At 44.4% G+C, this 26,592-nt stretch overlaps 1 protein-coding gene across 2 annotated transcripts in view; it reads right to left on the bottom strand.

Moving 5' to 3' along the window:
• RAB3GAP2 (RAB3 GTPase activating non-catalytic protein subunit 2) overlaps positions 1 to 26,592 on the bottom strand; it is a 65,226-nt gene that overhangs the window by 12,723 nt on the left and 25,911 nt on the right. For both annotated transcript variants that reach the window (XM_061625167.1, XM_061625168.1), the window contains exons 16-24: positions 24,970 to 25,052; positions 20,917 to 20,981; positions 20,204 to 20,294; positions 18,535 to 18,662; positions 14,463 to 14,679; positions 13,945 to 14,042; positions 5,024 to 5,129; positions 2,812 to 2,972; positions 1,511 to 1,727 (exon numbers count right to left, since the gene is read on the bottom strand). In XM_061625167.1, coding sequence (XP_061481151.1) covers positions 1,511 to 1,727; positions 2,812 to 2,972; positions 5,024 to 5,129; positions 13,945 to 14,042; positions 14,463 to 14,679; positions 18,535 to 18,662; positions 20,204 to 20,294; positions 20,917 to 20,981; positions 24,970 to 25,052 — 1,166 coding nt within the window. The remainder of the gene's footprint in view (positions 1 to 1,510; positions 1,728 to 2,811; positions 2,973 to 5,023; positions 5,130 to 13,944; positions 14,043 to 14,462; positions 14,680 to 18,534; positions 18,663 to 20,203; positions 20,295 to 20,916; positions 20,982 to 24,969; positions 25,053 to 26,592) is intronic.

The following is a 26,592-nucleotide window of genomic DNA, read 5'->3' as shown; positions in this document are numbered from 1 at the left end:
TCAGTCCAGACAAGACTGAGATGCTGCTAGCGGGTTGTTCTTCTGACCAGATGGTGGATGTCCAACCTGTCCAGGATGGGGTCGCACTCCCCCTGAAGGAGCAGGTTCATAGCATGGGGGTTCTCCTAGAACCACCTCTGTCACTTGAGGCTCAGGCAGCCTCGGTGGCACGTTCTACCAACTTCAGTTGGTGGCCCAACTACATCCCTATCTGGACAGGGATAACCTGGCTTCAGTTGTCCATGCTCTGGTAACCTCCAAATTGGATTATTGCAATGCACTCTACGTGGGGCTGCCTTTGAAGACGGTTCGGAAACTGCAGCTTGTGCAAAACGCAGCGGCCAGATTGGTAACAGGGACCAGACGTACAAACATATAAAACCGATTCTGGCCCGCTTGCATTGGCTGCCTGTATGTTTCTGAGGTTGATTCAAGGTGCTGGTTTTGACCTATAAAGCTTTACACAGCTTTGGACCACAATACCTTATGGAACGCCTCTCCTGATACGAACCCACCCATACACTACATTCAAGATCAAAGGCTCTCCTCTGGGTGCCTACTCTGAGGGAAGTTCGGAGGATGGCAACAAGGGAGAGGGCCTTCTCAGTGGTGGCCCCCAAATTATGGATCTCCCTGACAAGGTGTGCTTGGCGCCAACACTATTATCTTTTCAGCGCCAGGTCAAGACTTTTCTCTTCTCCCAGGCATTTTAGCATGTGTTTTAAATAGTTTTAAATTTGTATATTTGTTTTAATGTTTTTAGTTACTGTAAACTGCCCAGAGAGCTGCAGCTATGGGGCAGTATATAAATACAATAAATAAATAAATAAGATGCTGGCAGGCAGTGCTACCTCCTAAAAAGGTTAAGTAAAAAGGCAGGTGGGTGGGGCCCAGCTGAGGACAGACCGAGATTGGTGGAGCAGTGCCCCATTTGCCCTGTGGACCATCTATCATGGCAGCAATCCCTACTGGGATCACCGCACTATGGAATTTCTGACTGAAAGCTCTGTGGCGCAGCCAAATCTGCCCAAAGTTGTTCAACGGGCTCTGCATCTTTCCTTCTTCACAACCTGATACTAGAAACAGAAATATAGGTAAAATAATAGGGACTCCCACAGCTGGTTGCTTGGTGGGAATCCATGCTACAAATTTCAGAATTTGGTCTTGCGTAAAGGTAGTTGAATTCAAATACCCAAGGGGTTGGATCCAGCACAGCCTCTTTTTAAACAGGAGTCCTCCCATTTGTGGAAGGGGCTGCAATCCAGCAGAGGTGTTCACTCCCAGAAGGTGGGGAAGACTATTTATCTTCCCATTATCACCCCAGCAACCTCCCGTGCCACCTTCCATGCTGCTCTGCAGGGTTCCCCAACCCTATGGAGCAGATTTTCAGGGATACAAGAAGCTGCAGGGGAAAGGGAGAAATCATCAAAAATAGCCCACCTCCCCTGCTCTGAACAGAGCTGCATTCACACATCTTTGGAACCAAGCCAAGGTGTGTGGGCAAGTTCACCTTTTCCTCCTTCAAGCAGCTTCTTTACAGAGAGTTTGCCAAGTGGTTCAGTCTGCACTGCTGAACCTTGGCTTATCTTCTTGCTCACTTTACTGTGCAGGAGGGTCTGAAGTATTAGGCAATCCTCTAACTGTTTCAGCAGAAGTTTCCAGTATTCAGTATCAAGTGAGAGAGCTTCCCAAGAGTCTGTATCAGCACCTACAATTATTTGGGAAAACTTAACAGAAAAGACAGTTTGTGAACTTTCCATGATGTTCAGCCAAAGAAAGAGTTAAGTTAGCAGTATTTCACACAGTACACAAGGGCAAACCTAGATTTAGCAAGTGTATACTCAACAGAAAGCTGTAGCCAAACCACAGCTGCCCGATGACATGTATTTGTATGATGTGTTAGCTGCATTCACACTTTACACTTTTAGATGTGTACTGCACCTAAAATATCTGAAACAGCCCTTAGAGAAGGAAAACCAGAGAGAGAGAAATATCTCAGTAAACATGGATACCAACAAAAGATTTTACCATTGCCATGTTTAAGTCTAACCTATTTCAGGTTATGAAGATAAAACATGGTACGAGATCATATATGTTATCTTGAGCTCCATTTTGAGCTCCTTCACTGAAGGGTGTGATAAAAATGTTAATAAGTACATCATCATTATCTGCACAGTAAGAGCTGAAAATTGTTTATATGAAAGCTGAACTTCCCAGAACTCTTAACAAAAAGCATATGTGCCTGTAACATTCAGTTGCTGAGAAAGAACCCAACAACTAAGAACATAATTTCTGAAAACATAAGCCTGCTACCTAGTCCAGCAACCTGTTCTCACAGTGGCCAACCAGATGCCCATGGGAAGCCCACAGGAAGGACCTAAATGCAAGCGCACTCTCCCCTCCTGCGGCTTCTTGCAAATGGTTTTCAGAAACATGCTGCCTCTGACTATGGTGGCTCTTAGCCACTGATAGCCTTATCCTCCATAAATTTGTCTAATCCTCTTTTAAAGCCATCCAAGTTGGTGACCATCACTGCCTCTTGCGGGAGCGAATTCCATAGTTTAACTATGCCCATGGGAAACACAATGTGTAAGTAAAATGTGATATTCAGCTTTATCCTCCTAGTATACTACATTAATCACATGTTTCATTTTAACAAACCAGGGGCCTGGAACTTGCATATCTCATATACCTAGAACTTTCCAAATGGCCAATATATTAAAATCAGCAGATCACAGCAGGTAATATAGTTTTCTTTCAGGAAAGCAGCAATTGCTACGTGGGGGAGGGAAAGAAAGCTAAGTTACTTACCTTTTTCTCTGCTATGCCATCAGTTATCTGTGCTGTTACAGAATGCCCAACGTGAGCGGATAATAAAGCAGCTCCATTATTCTCAGACTGAATACAAGCTGTGCGCATTTGCTGCCACCAGGGGGAGACTGACTGAGAATCCCAAGCCTCATCCATAGCAACTAACACAAAAAGTGGGAAACTCAGATGTACAGCTAGTCAAGTCAAATTAGCAGAATATAAAATAAATAAGAATGAAAGAAAATGCATTTTTAACAAAGCCAGCCGGATAAACACAGTATCAGTTTGTAAGACTACATGGCTGGATCCAAACATCATCTTCCATGAATGGAACAGCTCCTTCCATTCACAGAAGAGATTCCAATCTAGCAGAGACTCCTGATGGAGGAAAGTGCAGAAGATGATTTTTTACAAATATATATATATTCCACCTGCAGCCTCTGCACTACCTCCCATACTGTTCCAATAGGTTCCCCAACCCCCCCAAAGCAATTTTTCAAGGGAGCATTGGGGGAAGGAGAGATCAGCAAGAATCACCTCAACCGCCATCCCTTCCACCAGTGGGAACATCCTATGAACTCTGCTCATGGTAAGTTTCGATCCAACCCACAATGTTTGGTTAATTAGGTCAATGTGTTTAAAAACCTTCTGACCCATTTTCACACTTTTTTTTAAAGACAAAATTACAAAAACTGTGGGTTCTCTCTAAGAATAAGGGATGCCTCTTCTCAAATATGTAGTTGGGACTGGATCTTCTAAAATGTTGCCTGCTGCAACATGTGCACATATCATCACACATCTCCAAAAAATGCTGGAGCCACACATTCCCTGAGAATTTTGAAAGGAAAAGGAGGCATACGACTTTTAAGAAAGGACCTGATATTTGCTGGTGTTGTCAGCTCCTGAGTTCTGTAAGCCTCACACAAAAGAAACCTCTACCATAACCTGTTGGTCCATTTGGCATATCTATACAATCAAGTTAAATGGCAATCGTATCAATCTGGCATGTAGAGTTTATGAACCTACAATAGCAATCCTATTGTTTTTGTTTATCATTTTACCTCTATCTATGTGAAAACTACAAAATTCTGCACATTTGCATCAAACAATGGGCCACTACATTTCATTCAAGTGCAACACTCCAAGGAAGGGGTGTCTTGAAATACCCATGGTATACAACCAAATAATTATGCAGAAATCACAATGCATTAAGTTAATAATCTTAGAAGTTCTGGAAATGGTATCAGTTAAAATGGTGTCACTATAGTAGGGGAAATAAAGATGTTCCGCAAGAAATTGATCATGAAAATCTTTGGGTTGTATCCAATGCTAGTCCTGTTCATAAACTTCATTTGGTCTATTCTGAGTAGGACTACCACTGGATACAACCCTTTGTGGTTTTGTTTTCAAGAAAATCCCTTCTCGTTGTTTAATGAGCTTAGGGATGGCGGGAAAAGGAGAGCGCGCTGTGGCCAAACTGATACTGCAAGAGTCACAACTAAGTCCATGTTTCTTAACAAGGAAGGAAGTAGAAAATATTTCCAGAGAAATTATTTGCCCAAGAGAGCCCCACTAAAAAAATAAAAAAAAATCTAGGAAAGCTATCAGTGTGGTCCAGCAACACAAAGATAGGCTTGGATGCAGGAGGCCTGGTACCACGTTGCATGCCACCTTATGATTCAATTGTGAGGCTCTGGATTTGTATCACAGTCATTGTGATTAACTTCCCTGGAATGATGAAAAGCAAAGAAGCTGGAAAGCCCTGGAGCAAATTAAAAACACTACATGAATAACAGGAAGTGCTGATAACAATAGAAATAACCCTTAACATGCAAGAGCTAGAAAGCTCATCTGGAAGCTCAGGTTTCTATGCCAGCATTTGAATACAAACACAAGGTTAAAAACAGAATAATGGGGGTGGGATATAAAATTTCCAGTCAGCACAACTAAGCAAGGAGATATTTGAAAGGTCTGTTGCACCCGAGTGTGCAGAAGTTCAGGTCTCCTAGGTACCATAATGAAAACATTAGTATAACCACAGACAAACTTCTCCATTTTTCACCATTGGTTCGTGTATTTCAAAATACATTCACTTGCAACACTAGGTTTAGCTTTATTCACTGTTCTAATGATTGCTTGCAGAGTCAGTTCAGTGGACCATTTTTCAAGAAGTTCGCATTTTGCCCATTTCCATTCTATGAACTCATCTCACCTGTCATTTTGCTCAGAAGGGACAGTGCCGCATGAAGACAGCAAATTGACTGTGTTCTGTGAAGAATATCTTTTTCCTTAGAAAGCCACACACTGAGAAGCAGAGACTGAGAGAGGCACAGGGAAAAAGGATTTAGAATATTTCAATTAAGAATAGATTGGTCCATTGGACTCACCTGAAGGGTGATTTTCACAGGTACGCCTGCCATCAGATTGGGCTTTACTGCCATCTAGCGTCCGAAGGCAAGAATGCACTAGAGTTAAAACCTGGGCCTCGGGCCCCTCCCACTCCAGTCTTCATTGTGACAAGTCCGAAGTGGTATATCTGAAAGGAACCAGAGGCCAAAGGCCCCAGCAGCAAGGAACACAGAGAAAGAAAACCGAAACAGGAAACATCATAGAACTTGCAATCTAAAGTACAGGTTTTAACGAAGAGAAAACTAGACAGAGCACTAAGCCTATAGCCTATGAAATATACAAAAAGGAACAAATTTTTCAGAAATCCCCCACAAGGGAGGGACGTGATGGCAGGCATACCTGCGAAAATCACCCTTCAGGTGAGTTCAATGGACCATTTTCCACAGGTAGCCTGCCATCAGATTAGGATGTACCAACGCAGCCCCCTAATAGGGAGGAATCCTTAGGAATTTACAAATCAGAAAGGACATGTTGCAGGACACGTCTCCCGAAGGAGGCATCAGCCGAAGCATAGCGATCAATCTTATAATGCTTCATGAAGGAGTTAGGGGTAGCCCATACCGCCGCCCTGCATATGTCAGTAAGAGGTGCATTAGTTAGAAATGCCGCCGTTGCAGCAGCTGACCTGGTGGAATGAGCCGTGATGTTAGACGGCACTGGCAAATTAAGGGACTGATATGCGAGGGAAATACAGGCTCGTAGCCAACAGGACAAAGTGGACTTGGAAATCTTGTTTCCCAAAGACCTAGGGTGAAAGGATACAAATAATGCTTCTGTCTGCCTGATGTCTTGGGTGCGAGAGAGGTAAACCTTAAGTGCTCTCCTAACATCCAGCGAATGCCAGGCCTTTTCGAGGGGATGGACCGGCTTTGGGCAGAATGATGGGAGTACAATATCCTGGCCACAATGGAATACTGAGTTGACCTTTGGACAGAAGGATGGATCAACCCGCAGAATTACTGAGTCCTTATGAAACATGCAGAGGTGACGGACCGATGATAAGGCATGTAGCTCCGAGATTTGTCTTGCAGAAGTAATAGCAACGAGGAAAAGTACCTTGTAAGATAACAGTCTGAGAGGTACTGAAGCAAGAGGCTCAAGCGGAGGGCGCTGTAAGGCTTGCAAGACCTTAGAGAGGTTCCAGGAAGGAAAGTGGTGGCGTACGGGCAGAGAAAGGCGGGCAGCCCCTCTTAAAAAACGTTTGATGAGCGGGTGAGCTCCCAGGGGGGCGGCTGAAGAGGAGATGGATAGTATTGAGGAGATGGTGGAGGCATGACGACGCAGAGTGTTTGGTCGCAGTCCCAATGTCAGACCTCTGTATAGGAACTGTAGAACATGCTGTACAGTGGCGAGAGGTGCCGAAAAGCCTTTGGAAGTGCACCAGTTGGAAAAGGCACGCCAAGTACTCTGGTAAATGCGAGTAGTTGACGGTCATCTTGATGCTAAGATAGTGTCTATTACCCCCTGAGAAAGTCCGGCAGTATTCAACTGCATCCTTTCAAAAGCCAGGCCGTCAGGCTCAGCCAGGTCGGATCTGGATGGCAAACTGGTCCCTGGGTAAGAAGATCCGGCCTGACTGGAAGGGTCCAGGGATCCACAACAGACATCGAGAGAAGGTCCGAGAACCAAGGTCTGCGAGGCCAGTATGGTGCTATCAGGAGAATCCGAGTCCCTTCTTGTCGGAGTTTCGTCAACGTCCTGCCCAGGAGGGATATCGGAGGGAAGGCATACAGAAGCCCATCTGGCCATGGTGTCGTCAGCGCATCCACTGCTTCTGCCGTCGGCTCTAGGTACCTCGAGAAGTAACGAGACAGCTGGCAGTTGTGGCTGGAAGCGAAGAGGTCCACTGAGAGGGCGCCAAACCGTCGCTGAAGGAGGTGGAATACTGCCGGATGAAGCTTCCATTCTCCCGAGTTGACATGTTACCTGCTGAGCCAATCGGCGGTCACGTTTAGAACCCCACTGAGATGTTCTGCTCGTAACGACAATAGATGGTTCTCGGCCCAGTCGAAGATTCGGGTCGCCTCTTCTTGCAGAACCCTGGACCTGGTACCCCCGTCTGTTATGAGATTTCATGCAAACATTGTCTGTACGGATGAGGACGTGTTGTAGAGAGAACAGTGGCTGGAAGTGCCAAAGGGCCAGATGAGCAGCTCTGAGCTCCAGCCAGTTTATGTTGTGACTTAGGTCCTGAGTGGACCACACGCCCTGAACGAAGGTGGAGTTGCAATGGGCTCCCCAGCCGGACAGACTGGCATCTGTGGTGATTAAGACTCTGGCTGGGTCCCGAAATGGTGTCCCCTTGCTGAGGTGTGTTGTCGTTACCCACCAGCAGAATGAGTCCTTCAGCGATGGGTCCAGCGGAATCACACGATGGTTGGACTTGGTAATGTCCGCCTGAAACGGTAGGAGTGCCCATTGTAGAGGTCTCGAATGATGTCGAGCCCACGGGACGATGTGAATTGTGGAGATCATTGACCCGAGGAACTGTGCCAGGAGCATGACATCTGCCCTTGAGCGATGTATCAGAGTGGTTGCCATGGCTGTGATGGAGGCAATACGATCTGGGGACAGGAAAAACATGGCTAAAGACGTGTCCAGTATAGCCCCCAGGTGCTGGAGGCGCTGGGTTGGCTGCAGGTGACTCTTTTTGGCATTGACCAGCCAGCTGTGAGAGTCTAGGGCGTCTAGGGTGAACTAGAGTTGTCTGTTGGCCAAGTCCCGGGAGCATGCTCGAAGGAGGAGGTCGTTGAGATAGGCATAAATGTGAACCCCCTGTAGGCGAAGAGATGCCACCATGGTGGTCATCACCTTGGTGAAGACTCGAGGAGCCAAATGGCATGGCACGGTATTGGAAATGGTGGTGGCCTAGTGCGAATCTCAGGAATCGTCTGTGATCCGGACAAATTGGAATGTGTAAATAAGTATCCTTCAGGTCGATGGATGCGAGGAAATCCCCTTGTTGTAAAACTTCCACAATAGACACCAGTGACTCCATCTTGAAGCGGCGGTATTTGACAAAGCGGTTGAGACACTTGAGGTCTAGGACCGTCCCCCATGAGGAATCTCGCTTGGGGACCGTGAAGAGGACAGAGTACATGCCTTGTAGCCTTTCGGATGGGGGTACAGGCTCTATAGCGGCTATGTCTAGCAGATGTCGTAGGGCGTCTTGCATAGCCGTCCTGCGTGACTTGGAAACGGGGGAGAGGCAAAATCTGTCCGGGGGGGGGTCCGCCAAAATTCTATGTTGTACCCCTGGGTGAAGATAATCCTGACCCAAGAGATGTGTGTCAGAAAGAGCCAGGCACTGGAGAAGACGGAGAGTCTGCCTCCAATGGGAATGGAGTCAGAACTGCCTGCGCTGACGGGCTCCTCTGCCATAAGAGGCTGAAGGGGCTTGCCTGCCTTGGTATTGGCCTCTGAACTGGAAGCGTTGTCTGGGCCAGGGTGCCTTGGAGGAACGGAAATCTGTAGGCCTGGTATCCCGTCCTCGTCCCCCAGGTCGTCCTCTCCGAAAGGGCTGGAAGGGGCGGTAAGGAGTAAACCGCCAAAATGGTCTGTGGTCATCTCTTCTGGCTGTTGCTAGGGCAGGCTTACGATTGTCCTTGGTCGACAAGGACTGCTTTAAGTGAGTCCTCGCCAAAGAGCATAGAACCCAAGTATGGAGCTATGGATAAGTTAGTTCTGGCGATAGAATCAGCGTCCCAATGTTGGAGCCATAGGGTTCGACGAGCTACAATTTCAGCCGCAAGGGCCCGTGCACCTTGGTGGGTTGCGTCTAACGTGGCGTCAGCCACAAATGCAGCCGCCTTGTGTACTTTGAGGAGACCCTTCTGTAGTTTGGCGGGATCTGGGTTAGGATTGTCTAGAAGGTCATCTAGCCACATCATGGAGGCCCGAGAAAAGATGGAGGCGGCAGCAGAGGCCCGGATGGAGTGAGCGGATGCCTCATGGTTCTTTTGTAGGACAAAGTCGAGCTGCCTCTCAGAGGGATCCTTGAGCTGTGAGTCTCCCTCTTTCGGGAGGAGAGACACAAGATTGGAGATAGGTTGGTCCACCCCCGGGACGTTCAGGAATGACATGAATTCCGGGGTGAGGGTATACAGCTTGTTGGCCAATGGAGAGGAGCGGCGCGGGCAGAGAGGATGGGCCCATTCTTCTCTGGCCAGCTTGTTAATGGGATCTGGCACAGGGATGAAATGATTCACTGATCTGGGGTATTTGAGAACTCTGGCACCCTTCACAGGAGGGGCAACCGGTTGTGTTTGTTCTGGTTGAATGCCGAGGGTGTCCATTACTCTGCGTGACAGAGGAGTGAAATCTGCCGGGTCAAAGAGGCGATAAGAAAAATCCTCATCTGGGTCAGATTCCCCACTCCATTCATCAGGGTTGGTCTGGAAGAAGTTCAAGTAGTCATCCATCTGTGAGGGCTCTACACCCAATATGCCCCTGACGACATCATATGGGTTAGGCGAGGGTGGCGGGGCACCATCATTGCAGCCAGGTTGTCTCGCAGAGTTGGACTGCCGCGAGGCTCCAGGCTGAGGGGATAGTTATGGAGGAGGCTGAGGTTGAAATAAGCACCCAAGCAGCTCTCATAGTTGGAGCAGAAAATCTGGAGTCAACTGTATCCCTGGAGGAGGGGGAGTGGGTAGGGCCTGTTCCTCTAGAGGAACGTGAGTCTGCACAGATGGAGTCAGAGGAGTCAGGAGATGTCAGATTGGCGAGGAGTTTGGCTGGGGAAGCCTTCAAACTCATCCTCTGACGACTCAGAAGGAGACTGAAAAAGCGCAGGAACCGCTGGGTGCAGAGGTTTCTCCGGGAGCGGGGGTGAAACATAGCGTGCCCTTTTGGACGCCCCATGGCCAGACAGATGTTTAGTCTTTGCTAAGGCTTTAGCGTGCTTATGTTTAGCTGGCCTGCGTTGAGGTGGAGCGATGCTCTGACGACCTGTTCCTGAGGTTTGTGCCACCTCTGGGTTCAGATCCGCCATGTCAGTGTCGGGATCACGCACACAATGGGGAAGGTGCTGTGACAGTTCTGAGCTAGAAATAGTACAGAGCAGGATGCAGACTGGGGGCCAGGTGCCAAGAGAAATAGGAGGAGGTTCACTATGGCATCCAAAAATAAGTGGGTGTACGCCCACCAATAAATACTAAGACCCCACTAAGCAATCAGGACTCCAAAATATAAGGGGGGAGTCGAGTTGCAATATTGGCCACCAGCTAAGTACACGCACACAATGAGGTAGGTGCGAGACCGCTAATTACACTGCCAGGAAAAAAGGGCTTTGAAAAACGCAGCGTGGCCAGGGCTAGGTACACGCACACAATGGGGAAGGTGCGGTACCGCCAAAGTGCACTGACGAAACTAGGGTGCCACCAACAGAAGGGGCTTACATCAAAACGTGGTGCACATAAAGGGATACACACACACAATGGGGAAGGTGTGGTATCACTAAAATACAAGCAGCTCAAACTAGATAGGTATCTCATATAATAATATAAGCAAACTCTGAATTGGCTGAGTTCAGCAACGTAAAACTGGAAAAAGGCGAAAATGAAAAATTGATGAATAAAAATGGCGGCCGCGAGGTCGTATAGGCTTCCACGAGGAAAAAACGTTATCGGAGGCGTAGGAGAGGAGGCGGTAGCTCGTCTCCGCCACCGAGAGACAAAACCCCCAAAATGGGGGCTAGAAAACCTGTAGCAGGCTCTTGGCGAGGAGAACAGAAAACGCTGCCCTGGGAGCGCGGGAACGGGTGGAGAGCCCGTGAGGTAGCCGCAGCCGCAAGCAGAAAACGCTGTTCCGGGAGCGCGGGAACGGGCGGAGAGCCCATGAAGTAGCCGCAGCCTCACGCTATCCTGTGCAAATGGGGGCTAAAAAGCCTGTAGCAGGCTCTTGGCGAGAAGAGCAAAAAACGCTGCCCTGGGAGCGCAGGAACGGGCGGAGAGCCCGTGAGATAGCCGCAGCCACAAGCTATCCTGTGCCGAGGCGGAACGGGGGGGAGCCGCAGCCGCGGGACCCCTTAGCGGCCAAGCAACAGCCGCTGCTAGAAAAACCCCAGCAATGCACCCCCGAAAGAAACCCCAGACACCAAAAAGAAGGGGGAAAAACCCGCCAAGGAAAGAAAAGAAAATACAAGAAAAAGGGAAGTTTCCGAAGTAAAAAACGGAAAAATAAAATACGGGAACAAAAGCACACCCTCCAAGCACCAAGGTGGGGAGGGAAAAAAGGAATAACAGCTTATCTACGCTCTGTTCAGCAATATAACCTGCTTCGGACGAAGGCAAGAATGAAGACTGGAGTGGGAGGGGCCCGAGGCCCAGGTTTTAACTCTAGTGCATTCTTGCCTTCGGACGCTAGATGGCAGTAAAGCCCAATCTGATGACAGGCTACCTGTGGAAAATCAGAAGATTGCCCCTCCTAAGCACCTTGGCAAAAAGCCATCGATGATCAAGCTCCCAATTCTAAAGGGGATTTGAAATTACCACTAAGACATTTCGAACTTAATTATTGGTGTCCACTGGGTTATCAGCTGTAGCTTATTGGGACTGCACCATCTTACTACTTTCACCTGTACACTCGCTTGAGACAGGTTGCAACAGGTGGTATATAAATTTATTACATATTTTGAAAAGTTGTCTGTTTGCTATGTATTTAGATACCTCTTCAGGTATCATAACCAAATTTTGCATGATGGTTCCGGAGATCAAGGAGCAGGTTTTTACCTGTGTGTGAATACAATTGGATGCCAGTCTTTGCTCCCTAACCAAAATCGGCCTTAAAAGAATGCTCTTAAAACTAGAGGAATATTGCCAATCCCAGAACCTAGCGATAAATCAATCTAAATCTAAAATCATGATATGCAGCAAATTTATGAACACCAAAAATAACTGGTCTTTAAACGGGGTCCCCATCGAACAAGTCTCCGACTTTAAATATCTCGGAATTCACCTGTCTAATAGGCTCTCTTGGGCTCCACAGCTAAAAGCAACGACTTTAGCGGGTACCCAGATTTTGGGCCTAGCTAAAAGGTTTTTTTTCTCCCATGGTGGCCAACTTATTCTCCCCATGCTCAAAATTCTCAAAACTAAAATACTCCCGAAGATCCTATATGGATCAGAGCTGTGGGGAACATCTGCTAGAACCACCTTAGAGCCAATTCAAAATCAATTCATGAAACAGGTGCTAGGCCTTCCATCGGGGACTCCGACTCCCCACCTCAGAGCGGAGCTAGGCCTCCCCTCAATCGCAGCACGTATCGATCTAGCCCACATTCGCTACTGGCTTAGAATCCTCAAAATGGATGACTCTGCCTTGGTCAAACAGTGCTGGTACGAACAATTGCGATCTGGTGGTTGGGCATCAGATTGCAACACAATACTCTCTAAATATGAACTTTCCCAAGATAAACTGCTGGAATTAAACAAAGTTGCCCTCCGCAAATGGTTTTTTGACTGTGATGCTCACCAGGACCGGGCATCCATAGTGACAGCTCCCTTTTCGCCCTGGTATCCCCTTTTCAAACTCAACCACTCTCTGACAAACTACGTGAGCACGCTTGATAGAGCTAATATTAGAAGGGCTTTTACTGCCCTCCGTTTTCAGGCCATGCCAACAGCTTACTTAGAAGGCCGTTATAGTGGCATACCTGTGGCTCAACGCCTTTGTATATACGGCTGCAAGGCCATAGAGGATTTAGCTCACTATTTACTGTATTGCCCATTCTATGAAAATCCTAGATGGAAGTTCTTATCGCCTTTTTTAGAGGTTTTAGTACCCTGTCCAGATAAGGAATTGGTCAGTATGCTTTTATGCGATAATTTTAACCCAGTGACTATTGCAGTAGCCAACTTTGCTCTGGCCGCTCAAAAACTAAGAGAATCTTTCATCATAAATTCTCCAAGCTCAATATAGCCACTTATTATTTTACAAAATGTAATAATTTTTTAACGGAAAGCATGTATGTATTTCTACCTGTATCTGTATTTGTGCATAAGGCCTATGGCTCAAAGTCACAATAAAATTAACTACTACAACTACTGTGTGTGAATACAATTGGACGCCAGTTTGAATCAAGATGGTGGGCTGAAGCTTTCAAAACTGCACTGATTTTTTGGTTTCTTAGAATTTCCAAACACTGCCAGGCTCAAGGTTGCTAATAAGCTTATAAATCAATAAATATGTTATTCTGCTGGCCTCTACATTATCTTTTCAATAGCAATAAGCTCCCTGTGGCATTAATACACTGTGCAAAACTTAAATCTCCTGCTTCATATTAGTTAGGTCTCTTTCTCTCACTTTCACCACACTTTCTTCTTCTCCCCACCCCACCATTTGCATTCCATGAGAGATTTTGAGTAGCAAATTTCATTACATTTATCATGGTGTTACAGAAGAACAGTAGCTTAACATATATTATATTGGAAGCAATTTCATTATAGATATGTGCATGCAACACAACACACAAAATCAGACAATAACCCCAACCGCCATATACAGCTCTCCTCACCATGTCACCCTCTTCTCTTTTCTACATCTCCTCCATCAGCATATCCCATGTGCTGATCCCATCCCCCAAAGCTACCATTTCTACTCTGAGACTGTGGGCCATTTCTCATATGCTGGCTTGTCAACAAGCAAGACATTGGCAGAGAGCAGCTAGATTGGAGGTCTTGACAACGTCGAAGAATAAACAAGTAAAGATAGTATAGGACTCACCAATAGTAGTTGGGGGCTAAATCCAGCAGATTCTAGTGTCTGGCACATTTCTTCTATTGAACTTTCTCCATGTAAACATTTCCAGAAAAGAAAGCTTCCTATACACACACAGAAACACACCACACAGTTTCCCCAATCAATTAAAAATGACATTTAACCCACTGAAGACTTTCTGCTTGCAAACAAAGCAACCTGCATGCATGCAGATTGGGCCAATTCAAATCAGCAGTAAATCAGACTAATGGGAGCTCCATACATTCTTCCTCTCCTTTCTACATGTGGTCTACTATACACCTGAACAGGCTGAGGCAGTCCTTTAGCCTGCTGTCACTTGATCCAAAGCCCTCTATTCACTCCAGTGTCCTTATGGAGCTCTTACACAAGGATCTTTCCAATTAATCATTTTAATAGATGGGGCAGCTCTGGCCAGACATGAATGGAGAAGCCCTTGGAAGCAGGGGAGCATAATGCATATACTGGAGACACCCAAGGGAGTGTTTACTATCAAACATACATACCTAACGCCACATATTCTCTCTCATCTATCTTCTTCACATTGATCCCATCCTTTTCATCATAATCCAAATACTCCAAGAAAGTTTTCACGGGCAGCACACCATCTTTATCCTCCTCAAAATGAACACAAGGCTGGGTGCTCTGCTGCTTGTAATTCTCCAGTAACATCTGCAGCCTAGTAAACTCTTTTTCATCTAATCTGAGTAATTTAGCCAAGTCCTTAAAAGCAATAAGTCAAACATGCAATCATGAAGATCATATCTATTCTGGAAAGATTATCATTTGATTCTCTTCATCACAATTTCCTATCTAACAGGGCTCATGCAAGAGATTTTGCTGAGCTGAAGGGCTGTATTGAGTGAATGAATTTATTTCGGTCATGGACCAGCCAACATAGTATGAACACAATACACAAATGACACAAATGACACAATATATGATTTACAATAAAACCATTAGGAGGCATAAAGTGTATAAAATTAGGAATACTAAAGTATATAAAAGGAACCAATAATCCAAATAATTTATTCATATCTAAAATCTTCTGTCTGCAGGTGGTGGCCGCTGCACAAAATTTAGCTACCCTGAGTGTCACCATTGGGCTAGTGTCTGCTAACGAAAGATGGAGATAGTCAGCTTCAGACTTTACAGAAAGCTCGTGTAAGATAGGAGTAATAAGAACGTGCCGGAGGTTTCGGTAAAAAGGACAGTTCAAAAGAACATGTCCAATCGTCTCCACCTCCCGTGCTTCACATGGACAAACTTGATCTTGATAGGGCACTCTATTATACCTACCATCGAGCAGGGCAGATGGCAAAGCATTGAATCTGGCCGGAGTAAAAGCTTTTCTATATTTGGCCACAGTTAGATTTGTTAAATAAGACATAGAAGAAAATACTCTTTGATTTAGACTCAGATTAGAATATGCCGCAGCCAAACTTAAATTATTCTGTAATTCTATATCCTTGATCCGTTGCTGGATGGCTATTTTGGCCTTAGTGAACCCAAGCTCTATGAGAACCTCAGGCGAAAAACCCAGGGCGTAAAGTTTGTTGTATACACGTCGCTTCCATCTAGAATGAAATGGGTCTTCTAGCGTCAGGGGAGCCAATCCTATGGGTGTAAATATCATTTTGAGCCAGTAATTGATTCTATAGATCCAGGCACGGGATTCAATTAGTAGAAGACTGACCTCGAGGCGTATAGCCACATTAGGTACACAAGAGGGGAGGCCTAAAATGGCTCTTAGGAACTTGGATTGGATAATTTCCAGAGGGCCATACTCCTCGAGCGCACAAAATTGCGCTCCATAGAGCATCTGAGCTATTACCTTGGCACTAAACACCTGGATCGCCGAGGGGACATATTGCCCCCCTTTACCATAGAAGAAAGATAAAAGCGCCTTGACAGTCCTCTGGGCATTCGCCGTAGCATAGGTAACTTGCAGTTTCCAGGAGCCAGAGGAATGGAAAATAATGCCCAGATACCTATAGATTGTGACCTGCTGAATCGGATGGTCATTTATTTGCCATTTGTGTGTGATCTTTTTCTTGGTGAAGATCAGCACCTTGGTTTTATCATAGTTTATTTTAAGCATCTCCTCATTACAGTAGGCCACGAGCGCCCTCAAGAGGCGCCGAAGGCCAACACTTGTTTGAGCTAAGAGGACCGCATCGTTCGCATATAATAATATGGACAGAGGCCTATTCCCCAATTTAGGGGAATGAGAATTTACTGACCTTAGGTAACTAGGTATTGAGTTTATGTACAGATTGAAAAGAGTAGGGGCAAGAATGCAGCCCTGTTTGACTCCATTCAATGTAGGAATTGGCGCTGACAAATGCCCTGATCGATCAACTCTAACCCTTGAGCTAGTGTTCTCGTGTAGACTGCGAATTAGAAGCAGCAGCCTTTTATCAATATTTAGGTTCTCCAGTTTATACCAGAGTCTGTCCCTGGAGATCGAATCAAATGCCGATTTAAAATCTATGAAAACAGCAAATAGAGTCCCATTTGGTATTGCAGAATATTTTTCAGCAAGGTGTTGGAGGACAAGACCTTGGTCCATGGTCAATCTTCCCGTCCTAAACCCCGCTTGTTCATCGGCTATGACTTTCTCCTCTTCCAGCCAGGTAATTAATTTTTCAAGTAAATGCTTAGCATATAACTTGCTGATGACACTGAGTAGGCTAATGGGCCTATAGTTGGCTGGATTCCCTCTATTTCCTTTTTTAAAGATTGGTATAACAATTGCTAATTTCCAGTGAACCGGAATTTGTACGGACTGGTCAATTGCGGTAAATAGGGTTGCCAAAACTGGCGCCCACCAATCCATATTTTCCTTCAGTACTTCTGACATAATATTATCGCTACCCGGGGCTTTGCCTGTTCTGAGAGATTGAATAAGGGAGTGGGTCTCAGAGATGGTAACAGGAGGCCAGTCAGGTAGAGAGTACCGTTCCTCCCTTCTCATTTCCACATTGGAGTGTTTCTTGGCATATATGCCACGGAAGTAAGTTTCCCAGACATCGACCGGGATGTGGGAATCCATAGCCCTTAAGTTGGGTTGCCAACCCTTGGCTACCAGTCTCCAGAACATGGCCGAGTCCTTCAGCCCGGAGGCTTTAATTAGATTTTGCCAGGCCTCGTGTTGTGCCCTTTTCTTTTTTTTCTGCTATCAGGTTTTTATAGCTTCTTTTCAGCACTAAGTATTCTAGAGGTAATGCTGGAAGATCCAGAGATCTATAGAGTTTATAACTCACCAAAAGGGACTTTTTTAAAGCAACGCATTCTTTATCATACCAGGGTTTAGAAACTACCCTGGTATCTAATTGTCCACCTATTCTACCTGCACTCCCCGTATTCGAAGGGCTGTATTTTGTTACATGATGTGAGACGCACCTACCAGGATGCTTTACTATGTGACAGAGGATGCAGGAACACATTTCTCACATTGCCATACTCTCAAATCAAATGCTGCTTTATTGACACCTCTAAAAAAAAAGTCCCAGATTGCATGAGCAGCTGGCCTAACGCTGACTAATAGGCAATTGCCTATTACTTAAATAATATAAGATTCTTAAAAAGTTACCTTTAAAATGCTTTTTTCCCCTCTTGTCATACTGCATGAAGCAAGCAAGAACACAAACAAAACCACTAGTTCTGCTTTTTTTAAAAAAAGGTCTAGGCATAAGTTAAAGTGTACCTCAGTTTAACAGGTTAATACCAACAAAGGTATTGGTTACACTGTTTAAATTACAACATCATTCCTGACAGTAAAAACTTCACGTTACTTCATACATTATCTTAATAGCTGTGTAGGAAAAAGTATGTGTAACATCACAAACATGAAGTGCACCACAAGTGTATATTTTGTTGTTAGTACAGTAGGGCCCCGCTTATATGGCGGGTTAGGGACCAGGCCCCCGCCGTAAAGCGGAAATCGCCGTAAAGCGGAACCCATTGACTTTAATGGGTTGCGTCGCGCAAAAATGCCGCAAAACGGCAAAATCGGCTTTAAAACGAGGAATTTCCCGATTGAAAGCTGCCGCATCAGCGGAACGCTGGAAAGCGGGGCCCTACCGTACATGGAATGGTCAGCTGCTGCTCAACTCTCATGCATTGTATTTCATATGGGCTCCTTCCTGGAGAAAGAGTGGGATACAAATTTAACTAATTAACTAATTATAATTATAGTATGTGGCAATATTAAGGATTTATTCACAGAGACTTTTCTGTATACAAAATACATCATGTATGAAGCGCCTCTTTACCCACTTTGGGTACAAATGAGAAATGAACCTGAGAAACATGATGGGAAAAAATTAAGTCGTATTTCCTTGATACAGAATACCATCAGCCTAGTCACAGAAAATTAGGCAGTTGTTGACAATCATGGTTTTATAAATTATTTATTTATTTATTTATTTACTTACAGGCATTAGTGCTTTATTTAGCACCAGTATTGTCTGTATATTTGTCTTTCTGTTTTAACACGGAGAGAGAGATACAAGTGTACACACCAAGGATTCTCCACTACTTACTTACACAAAAAAGAATGTTCACACTACTCACGTTATCAGACGGCACCATGTCACACTGTATAGTGAGAGAATTTAGCTTGCTGACTGACTCATGAAGGTGCATTAGTTTCAGTTTGTTTGCACAAAACTGTAGCAGCCCTTCATCAATACATTCCACCTCTGGAGGGGAGGGAGAGAGAGATACACATTAGTCTTAATGAATGTGCAGTGGAGCTGTAAAATCTCTTTGCAGCTTCATTAAACTCCCTGTTAAGCAATATTTCCAGTGCACAGTTGCTCACATGAGAATTCTGTTTTTTCAGGTTAAAATCAGGTGAGTCTTGCCTACAGACAAAGGAAGTGTCAGTTTCTCTTTGTAAGCAGAAACTTAAACAGGCCACTTAAATAACATGATATTGAAAAGACTTAATACAAAATTTAAAGTCTGCTATTCACAGCATGCGGGCACAAGATGAATTCCCCATGTGAGTTAACATTTCATCACACCCATTTTGACATATAAACTGGACATGCACATCTGTCACACACAGTATGTATACAGCACACAATTTAGTTATGAAGTCCCCCAGGTTTTTACTTATGGGGGACTTCAATATGCACACAGTGTGATTCCCTCCTACTGAAGCAACTCAGGACTTCACAACAATAACAAGCATAGGGTTGTCTCAATATGCACCTGAACTAACAAAGAGGTATGTCAGAATGTTTAATTTTACACAGATTGGAGTGTATATGGTCAGAGTGTGGGGAAAATTATGATTACGTCACAACAGAAAACCGCTGTGGTAGAAAATCTCTTTGTTGCAAGTTCAGATTTACACTGTACAGAAATTAGTTTGCCTTGTATTAAAAAGCCATACTAAAGATTGCACTGCTCAATTAATCATCTTGCAACTAATACATTAAAGGGATCTCCCACCAAATAATCAGCCTGTAAGCTAGCTCTCAGCACGCAGACTCTGAGAAGGCCAAATATGAGGGAGGATCTCTATTGGGATTCACTGTCCATACAGAAAAATAGAGGAATGAAACAACCCCCCTCCCCAACACTACAGACAAGGGAAGCACATGTGTGCTTCCTTCAAGTTGCCCGGTATCTCCTGAAGCAGAGGCATTAGCCCTCACCCTCTGGGAAGGAAAGTGACCACACAGGTAAACTTAAAGGGGGGCCAAGGGAGAGACAGTCTCCCTTCACCACCATAGTAATTGTGGAGAGGGGGGGATTAGTCACAGGGAAAAGCCCAATTGCCTTTCTCCAATAACTGCATCAGGGATGAAGTTAAACAAAGCAACTGTGGGAGGGGGGGGAAGGGGCTAGGTCTGAGGGAATTCTTTCCCTCCATAATTGATCAGTTGTGGGAAGAAGAATCTAAAACTAGACCTCCCCCAATTCCTTGCAATGTCCCACTTCTATTATAAAAAAAAATCAGTCACCTTTCTGATCATGGGAGGAAAAGATTTCACACAAGAAGACAGTGAAGTTCCAGTAGTCACTGTATTCTGCAAGGCAACTGAACAACCATTTGTCCACATGTCTACTGTCTCTATTCTACAACAGAAGGGAGTGCAATTGCTTTCATGTCTTGCTTGTGGGCTTCCCAGAGGCATCTGGTTGGCCAGTGAGAATAGAATGGGCCTCTGGTCTCATCCAGCAGGGTTCTTCTTACTCTTAGATGGTTACAAAATACATTTTCACTTACCCTGACTCTTTAAGGTATCCATCAACGTTTGTGCAATGTTTGTCAAAGAAGACAGCGGCAAACGTTCATTTGCCAAAATGCTTTCTAGTGCCTGTCAGTAAAACATACCACACATACAGAGTAAGTATTTCTCCACAATTTCATGCTATTATTAAAAAGCTAATGCAGATGCCATATATAGGTAGGAATCAGGACAGTTTTCAATACTCTGTCTTGGGTTGGAATGCTTTGCTGGGCTTATGGTGACCCAAGGGTGACCTGTTGAGGATCAGAGCTGTAATGGGGGAGAGATGCCTAAGAAATTAATCCTGTGTTTATGGTCTGATCTCACAAATCAAAATTACAAATTCCAGAGTATGTGCTGTAAATAAATCCCATTAGTAGTTATCTAAAATAACCTTTCTCAAAGTATGAGGGTGGTCTACCTGGACAGCTAAAGGCAACTGCTAGGAGCCAAGCCCCACCACCCCCAAACACACAATTGCATTGACAGTTCTAGGAGATAGAGAGCCCCTATGAAACAGGAAGCTATACATTCTGCATGTTGGTGGGAAATGAAGCTACCCTTTATTCTTACAGTCTATGTCCCAATTTAAAGAATTAAAATGTCTGCATATGGAAACAGAGCTGTTAGGTATGCAGAAAATCACAATACCCCATTTACCTAATTCTGATTAAAAGGCATTACTCTGCAGAATAAAGCTCTTCCTTACCTGTTTTTTAGTAGCAGGATATTTAATATCAAGAATTAATTCCTTCACTTCAGCCTCAACCACATCTGGAAAGAAAGAAAAATAAAAGAAATACATTACAAAGGAGGACTAAGAAAAATGATGAAAGGGTGTCAACTTTAGCTATTGGGGGCTCCTATATTCAAGAGGGCAATAAATGAGAGGGGGTAGAGTATCAGCATCAGGACACTACAGCCAGCCACTTCCTTTTGGAATGATCTAAAACTCCTGGCTCTGCTTTGGTGACACAGCACATCATGGAGACTTTAACCTTGTTCAACAGCAAACAACTCAGAAAAAGCTTCAATCTAATTAAAACCTACAAGTAAAGCAGATTTGCCTGTCTCTCTTGCTATCCTTTTGTTTCAAGTGTTGCCTTCTATCCTAAGGTTATGCAAAATTTAACATGAATGTAAGTTGGTTGCCACTTGAGAGGGTTGAGAAAAAAATTTCCTCGGCATCCAGACTGGTCGTGTGATGCTCATTTTCCTGCCTTCATAGCAACTCTTGGAGGGGTTTACAAGGTTAGGGTCCTATAACTTATCACAAGAAACACAAAGTCTAGAACTAGACAGCAAGATTGCACAGTAAGGCAAATGTACTGTTTGAGAAGAGTTTCATTATGAGTCGCTGGGTGCAATACTAAGATGTAGACGAAATGACACAAATCATAGTTCTGTAAGACAGCCTCTTAGCAGAATGCTTAAGACAGGTGGGCAATGCATTAACCCCATCTAATTCAACCCAAATATCTTACCCCAAAATTATTTTGAAATTATTTTCAATAAAGGCTGTGGCTTGTTTTCCATCCCAGCCTCTTCTCTGTCAAATGATTATGTTCCCCCCAAAACATCCCTTGACCCCTTTCTGCCCCACTGCAGTGGCAATTTGTAGTAAGACTTACAAGGTAAGAAAAAATCACATGACAGCCATATAATCACACACAAAACACCACACACAACCCCAAAATTTTTGCAATTGATGAAGCTAATGGCAAAATAAAGTCACTGGAATGTTCACGTGCTCCAGTTTTCCAGGAGAAATGCAATGCCTTGCAAAAGTAATCAGACCCCTGACCAGTGTTCTCATATTACTGCATTACAGATGGTACGTTGTAATTTCGTTCTATATGACACTTTATTTTGAAACACTGAAACTCAAATTCAGTTACTGTAAGGTGACATTGGTTTTATGTTGGGAAATGTTTGTAAGAAACATAAAAAGCTGTAACATATTGCTTCCGTAAGTAACCCCCACACATTAATATTTGCTACAGCCGCCTTTCGCTGCAATAACAGGTTTAAGTCTTTTGGGATAGGTATGTACCAGCTTTGCACATAGTGTTGGAGGGATTTTGGCCCATTCTTCTTGGCAGATTCGCTCCAGGTCATTCAGGTTGGTTGGACATCACTTGTGGACCACAATTTTCAAAGAGCGCCACAGATTCTCAAGGGGATTGAGATCATGACTTTGACTGGGCCACTGTAAGACATTCACCTTTTTGTTCTTGAGCCACTCCAATGTTTCTTTGGCCTTGTGCTTGGGATCATTGTTCTGCTGAAAAGTGAATTTCCTCCCAAGCTTCAGTTTTTTGTGGACTGAAGCAGGTTCTCTTGCAGTATTTCCCTGTATTTTGCTCCATCCATTCTTCCTTCCGTTTTAACACCCAGTCCCTGCTGATGAGAAGCATCCCCACAGCATGATGCTGCCACCACCATACTTCACTGTAGGGATGGTGTGTCTTGAGGCATGGGCAGGGTTAGGTTTGCGCCACACATAGTGCTTTGAGTTTTGACCAAAAAGCTTTATCTTGGTCTCATCTGACCACAAAACCGTTTTCCACATTGCAGCTGGGCACTCTGGCAAACTCCAGATGTGCTTTCAGATATTTTAGAGTAACGGCTTCTTTCTTGGCAAACTCCAGATGTGCCTTCAAATGATATTTTAGAGTAACGGCTTTTTTCTTGCCATCCTCCCATACAGGCCTGTGTTATGCAGAGCTCTGGATATGGTTGACTGGTGCACCATTACTCCACTCCCAGCCACTGAACTCTGTAGCGCCTTCAAAATGATTGTTGGCCTCTCTGTGGCTTCTCTCACAAGTCTCCTTGTTCGAGCGCTGAGTTTTGAGGGACGGCCTTTTCTTGGCAGTGCCTGGGTGGTGTGATGCAGCTGCCACTTCCTGATTATTGATCCAACTGTGCTCACTGGGATATCCAAATACTTGGATATTATTTTGTATCCTTTTCCTAATCTATGCATTTGTATTACATTATCTCTCACTTCTGCAGAATGCTCTTTGGTCTTCATTTTCCTTCAGATCCGCAGCCTGACCAATGATCCTTCAACAGTGGAGTTTTTATCCTGACAGCTTTACAGCAACCTTAATGGTTCACAGGTGGAGGCCAGTGGTAAGATAATTATGTCTTCGATAGGGCAATTTCTTTCATCTGTGTAAACTGGGAGCTTCCACAGCACAGGGATTGAGTATTTATGCAAACATGTTTCAGTTTTTTATGTTTCTTACAAACATTTTCCAACATAAAACCAATGTCGCCTTACAATAATTGATTTTGACTTTCAGTGTTTCAAAATAAAATATCATACAGAACGAAATTACAACGTACCATTTGTAATTCAGTAATATGAGAGCATTGGTTGGGGTTCTGATTACTTTTGCAAGGCATTGTATATCTGTAGAGCCCACTGTGGCATCATGTGAGATGAGTATCAAGCAGCTAAACCCCATATATTTAAATCTGACATGGGGAATTCAATCTGTCCGTGGTGTTGCGTAACTTGTTTACTTACAAAAGAAAGCAGCATCTCTCAGTTCATAAATGAATAGGAGAGAGGGGTAAGCTGAAAGCAAAGCTAAGGATGTGAAGCAATGTCAAATGAAAGGAGAGTCAAGATTGCATCCTGGGATTTGAACATTCCCTGAGGCGATCAAGGGTGGAGTGGGAGAGATGCATTTATCTCTGCTCCGTGCCAGATCCATGCATACTCCACAGACTGGCAACCTCAATTGTTTCCTCTGATTGTTTTAAGGTGCTGATAGAATGTATTATGCTCATGGGTTGACCTCTTCTTGGCTTTAACATGACAGCCCAAATTAAGTTTGTTAAAAATAAAATGTAAAAGAGCTGAAACTAAACAGAGTGAAAGGCACCTCCATTAGAAATGGCAAGTATCTAGCAGGAAATGGCAAGTTTAATACAATATTATCCCACGGGTACATAAAACATACGGCTACTGACAACAGGAAAAGTTGACACAATTGTTCATTATTTTTTCTTGTTTGCTTCATGGTCTTTTATCGTAAAGAAGCTCAATCCACTATATACATTTTAGGATGGCAATTTAAAAATATTCAAAGGTCTTACCAAATTCATTATCCAAGCTACTTCTCTAGGACATCCACTGCTCATATCTTTAGATCATGCTTCCTTTAAAATGTGACTTGTGTCAGTTTCACTATCATATTATATAATTCATAATACACTTTAAGAGGTGTTTTGTTACCAAAACCAAAGCACAACACAAAGGCAGGACCATCTTCAGCAGTATTAAGTCCTATCCAATTAACAATGGGTGTTACATCTTTCCAAACTACATCTTCATAAACCATGCTGAATTGAATGGAAGTTATGCAATATTGCCAATTCCCATTGATTTCAAAAGATTTTGCACAGAAAAAAATCCCAAGGGATTGGAAGACCACTGAAATGGTAGCTATTGAGACACACAATAGCATGGATGCTCCAGGCAGGTGGCCATAAAGTTTGCATACTGCCTAATGTATAAGTTTGGTTCAAGTGCAATTAGCGTTTTCACATCTGGGTTCATGGGTGACACAATGTTTCAATCAGCAATTACACAGTGTAGTGCAGAATGATACTTGTGATAGTAACAAGTCTTTCATCTACTTCATGAATTGCTTAAACGTAACAGAAAAATATTTCCCTCTGTGATGTAGGTGACCCTCAAAAGGACATCATATTATGACCCCAAAATAAAAAAGCCCAGGCCTACCCATATTTAGTGTTTTAGCTTTCAGCAACGCAGCCAGCTTCTTCACTAGATGCATATCCTTTGCTCGCTCACTCTTCTTATCGCTAGAAGATATTGGGAAGGATAAATACAACATGAAATTATTTGTCTGAATGCCAGCAATATGTATGGACTAAGGTAACAGAGGGGAGCACACAACCTCCAAGCTAGAAGTGCGCACAGCTTCCAATCCATCCTGTGGCTCCAATCCAGGGAGGAGGCATTAGGCCAACCTGCACTGGGTCAACCCAGAGACCACGCAACCCACTTTGGAGCCATTCCATATAAGGTATGGGGGGCGGGAGGGAGATGGGGAAGAAGATCTTGTGTCTCCATCCCCATCACCATCAAGAGTGGGGTCAATAGTGCAGAGTGCTGAAATGCTCCTGCACCCACAAGATCAATGCCTCCACTGAACAGCTGTTTAGTTGAGGCATCAATCCTGCACAATGCTGCTTGTGGATGAGCACCAGCGCTGTGCAGGATCAATATGAGTGAGCACTGGCACCACATGCAGGATCAATGCCTGAACTGTTCCGCTTCTTTCAGGAAATCCCCTTGTGAAGCAGCACTTGCGCCTCACAAGATCAATGCCTCCGCTCAACAGCTGTTGAGTGGAAGCTGCAATCCTGGGAGGCAGTCTTCAGGCAGGCAGAAGAGCCATGGCATCAGGACTACCTTTGCAGGGGAAAGATGGAGCAGATAAATCTTGGCCTTTCAGCAGGTTTTCCCATCTGATGCCTGCCTCTTCTTCCTTCCTGATGCTCTGCCCCATCCAATTCAACCCATAGTCATCCATGGCTGCCTAAACCTGACTCAGAAGGGCCCCAAAACCTCCAAATAAGCCCAATTTTGGTCAGGACTGGGCTGAATCCAGTGCACTGCCCTACTCCAAACAACTAATTAAGAAAAAAAGGTCCATGATATTAAAGCAATTGGGGGGAGGGATTAAGGGGAGACACAAAAATCATCTGTCTAGATCAGGCCAAGGTCCACCTAGTTCAATGTTCTGGTTTCAACAGTAGCCAGACAGATGCCTCTAGAAGTTCATAAGGAGCACACAAAAGTCACAGCATTCCGCATCCCCTCCCTAGCATTATTTTATGGTTTACTGCCTCTCAGCATCAACTTGCTAGTGTTTACTGATGAGATACATTCAAAAGGCTACATGAACACTCCCAACAGGGGAGTGCTCAGCCTCCACAGTTACAAATTAAATATTTGCCTAATTAATACACCACCACTGGAAAGAAGGTTGTGTTGCTTTCCACTGGTGGTATCAGTCACACTACCCAACAGCTGCCTGCAACAATCCTGCAGCCGTATTCCAAAAACAGTTAAGAGCAGCAATGGATGCACTAGCTTGGGGGGGTGGAACTGTGTTTTTCCAGGAACAAAATATTGCTGTTACAAATGAGAAAATGCAGTATCCCAGCAAGAGTAGCTCTATTTCAAGAGAAGTAGTCTGGGTTCCCCAAAACAAGTGAGAAATGCCTACACATTGGGAGGACACACAAACACAGAGGTCCAGTTCACAAATGCTAAGCCAAATCATGGCTCAGTGCAAACACATGAGTTATTGCTTTACAGCTTACCATTTGTCTG

The sequence above is a fragment of the Rhineura floridana genome, chromosome 4 (genome assembly GCF_030035675.1).
Source record: "Rhineura floridana isolate rRhiFlo1 chromosome 4, rRhiFlo1.hap2, whole genome shotgun sequence".
In the NCBI taxonomy this organism is placed as follows: domain Eukaryota; kingdom Metazoa; phylum Chordata; class Lepidosauria; order Squamata; family Rhineuridae; genus Rhineura; species Rhineura floridana.
The sequence above is the reverse complement of the archived record's forward strand: the minus strand, read 5'-3'. Positions and strand labels throughout refer to the sequence as shown.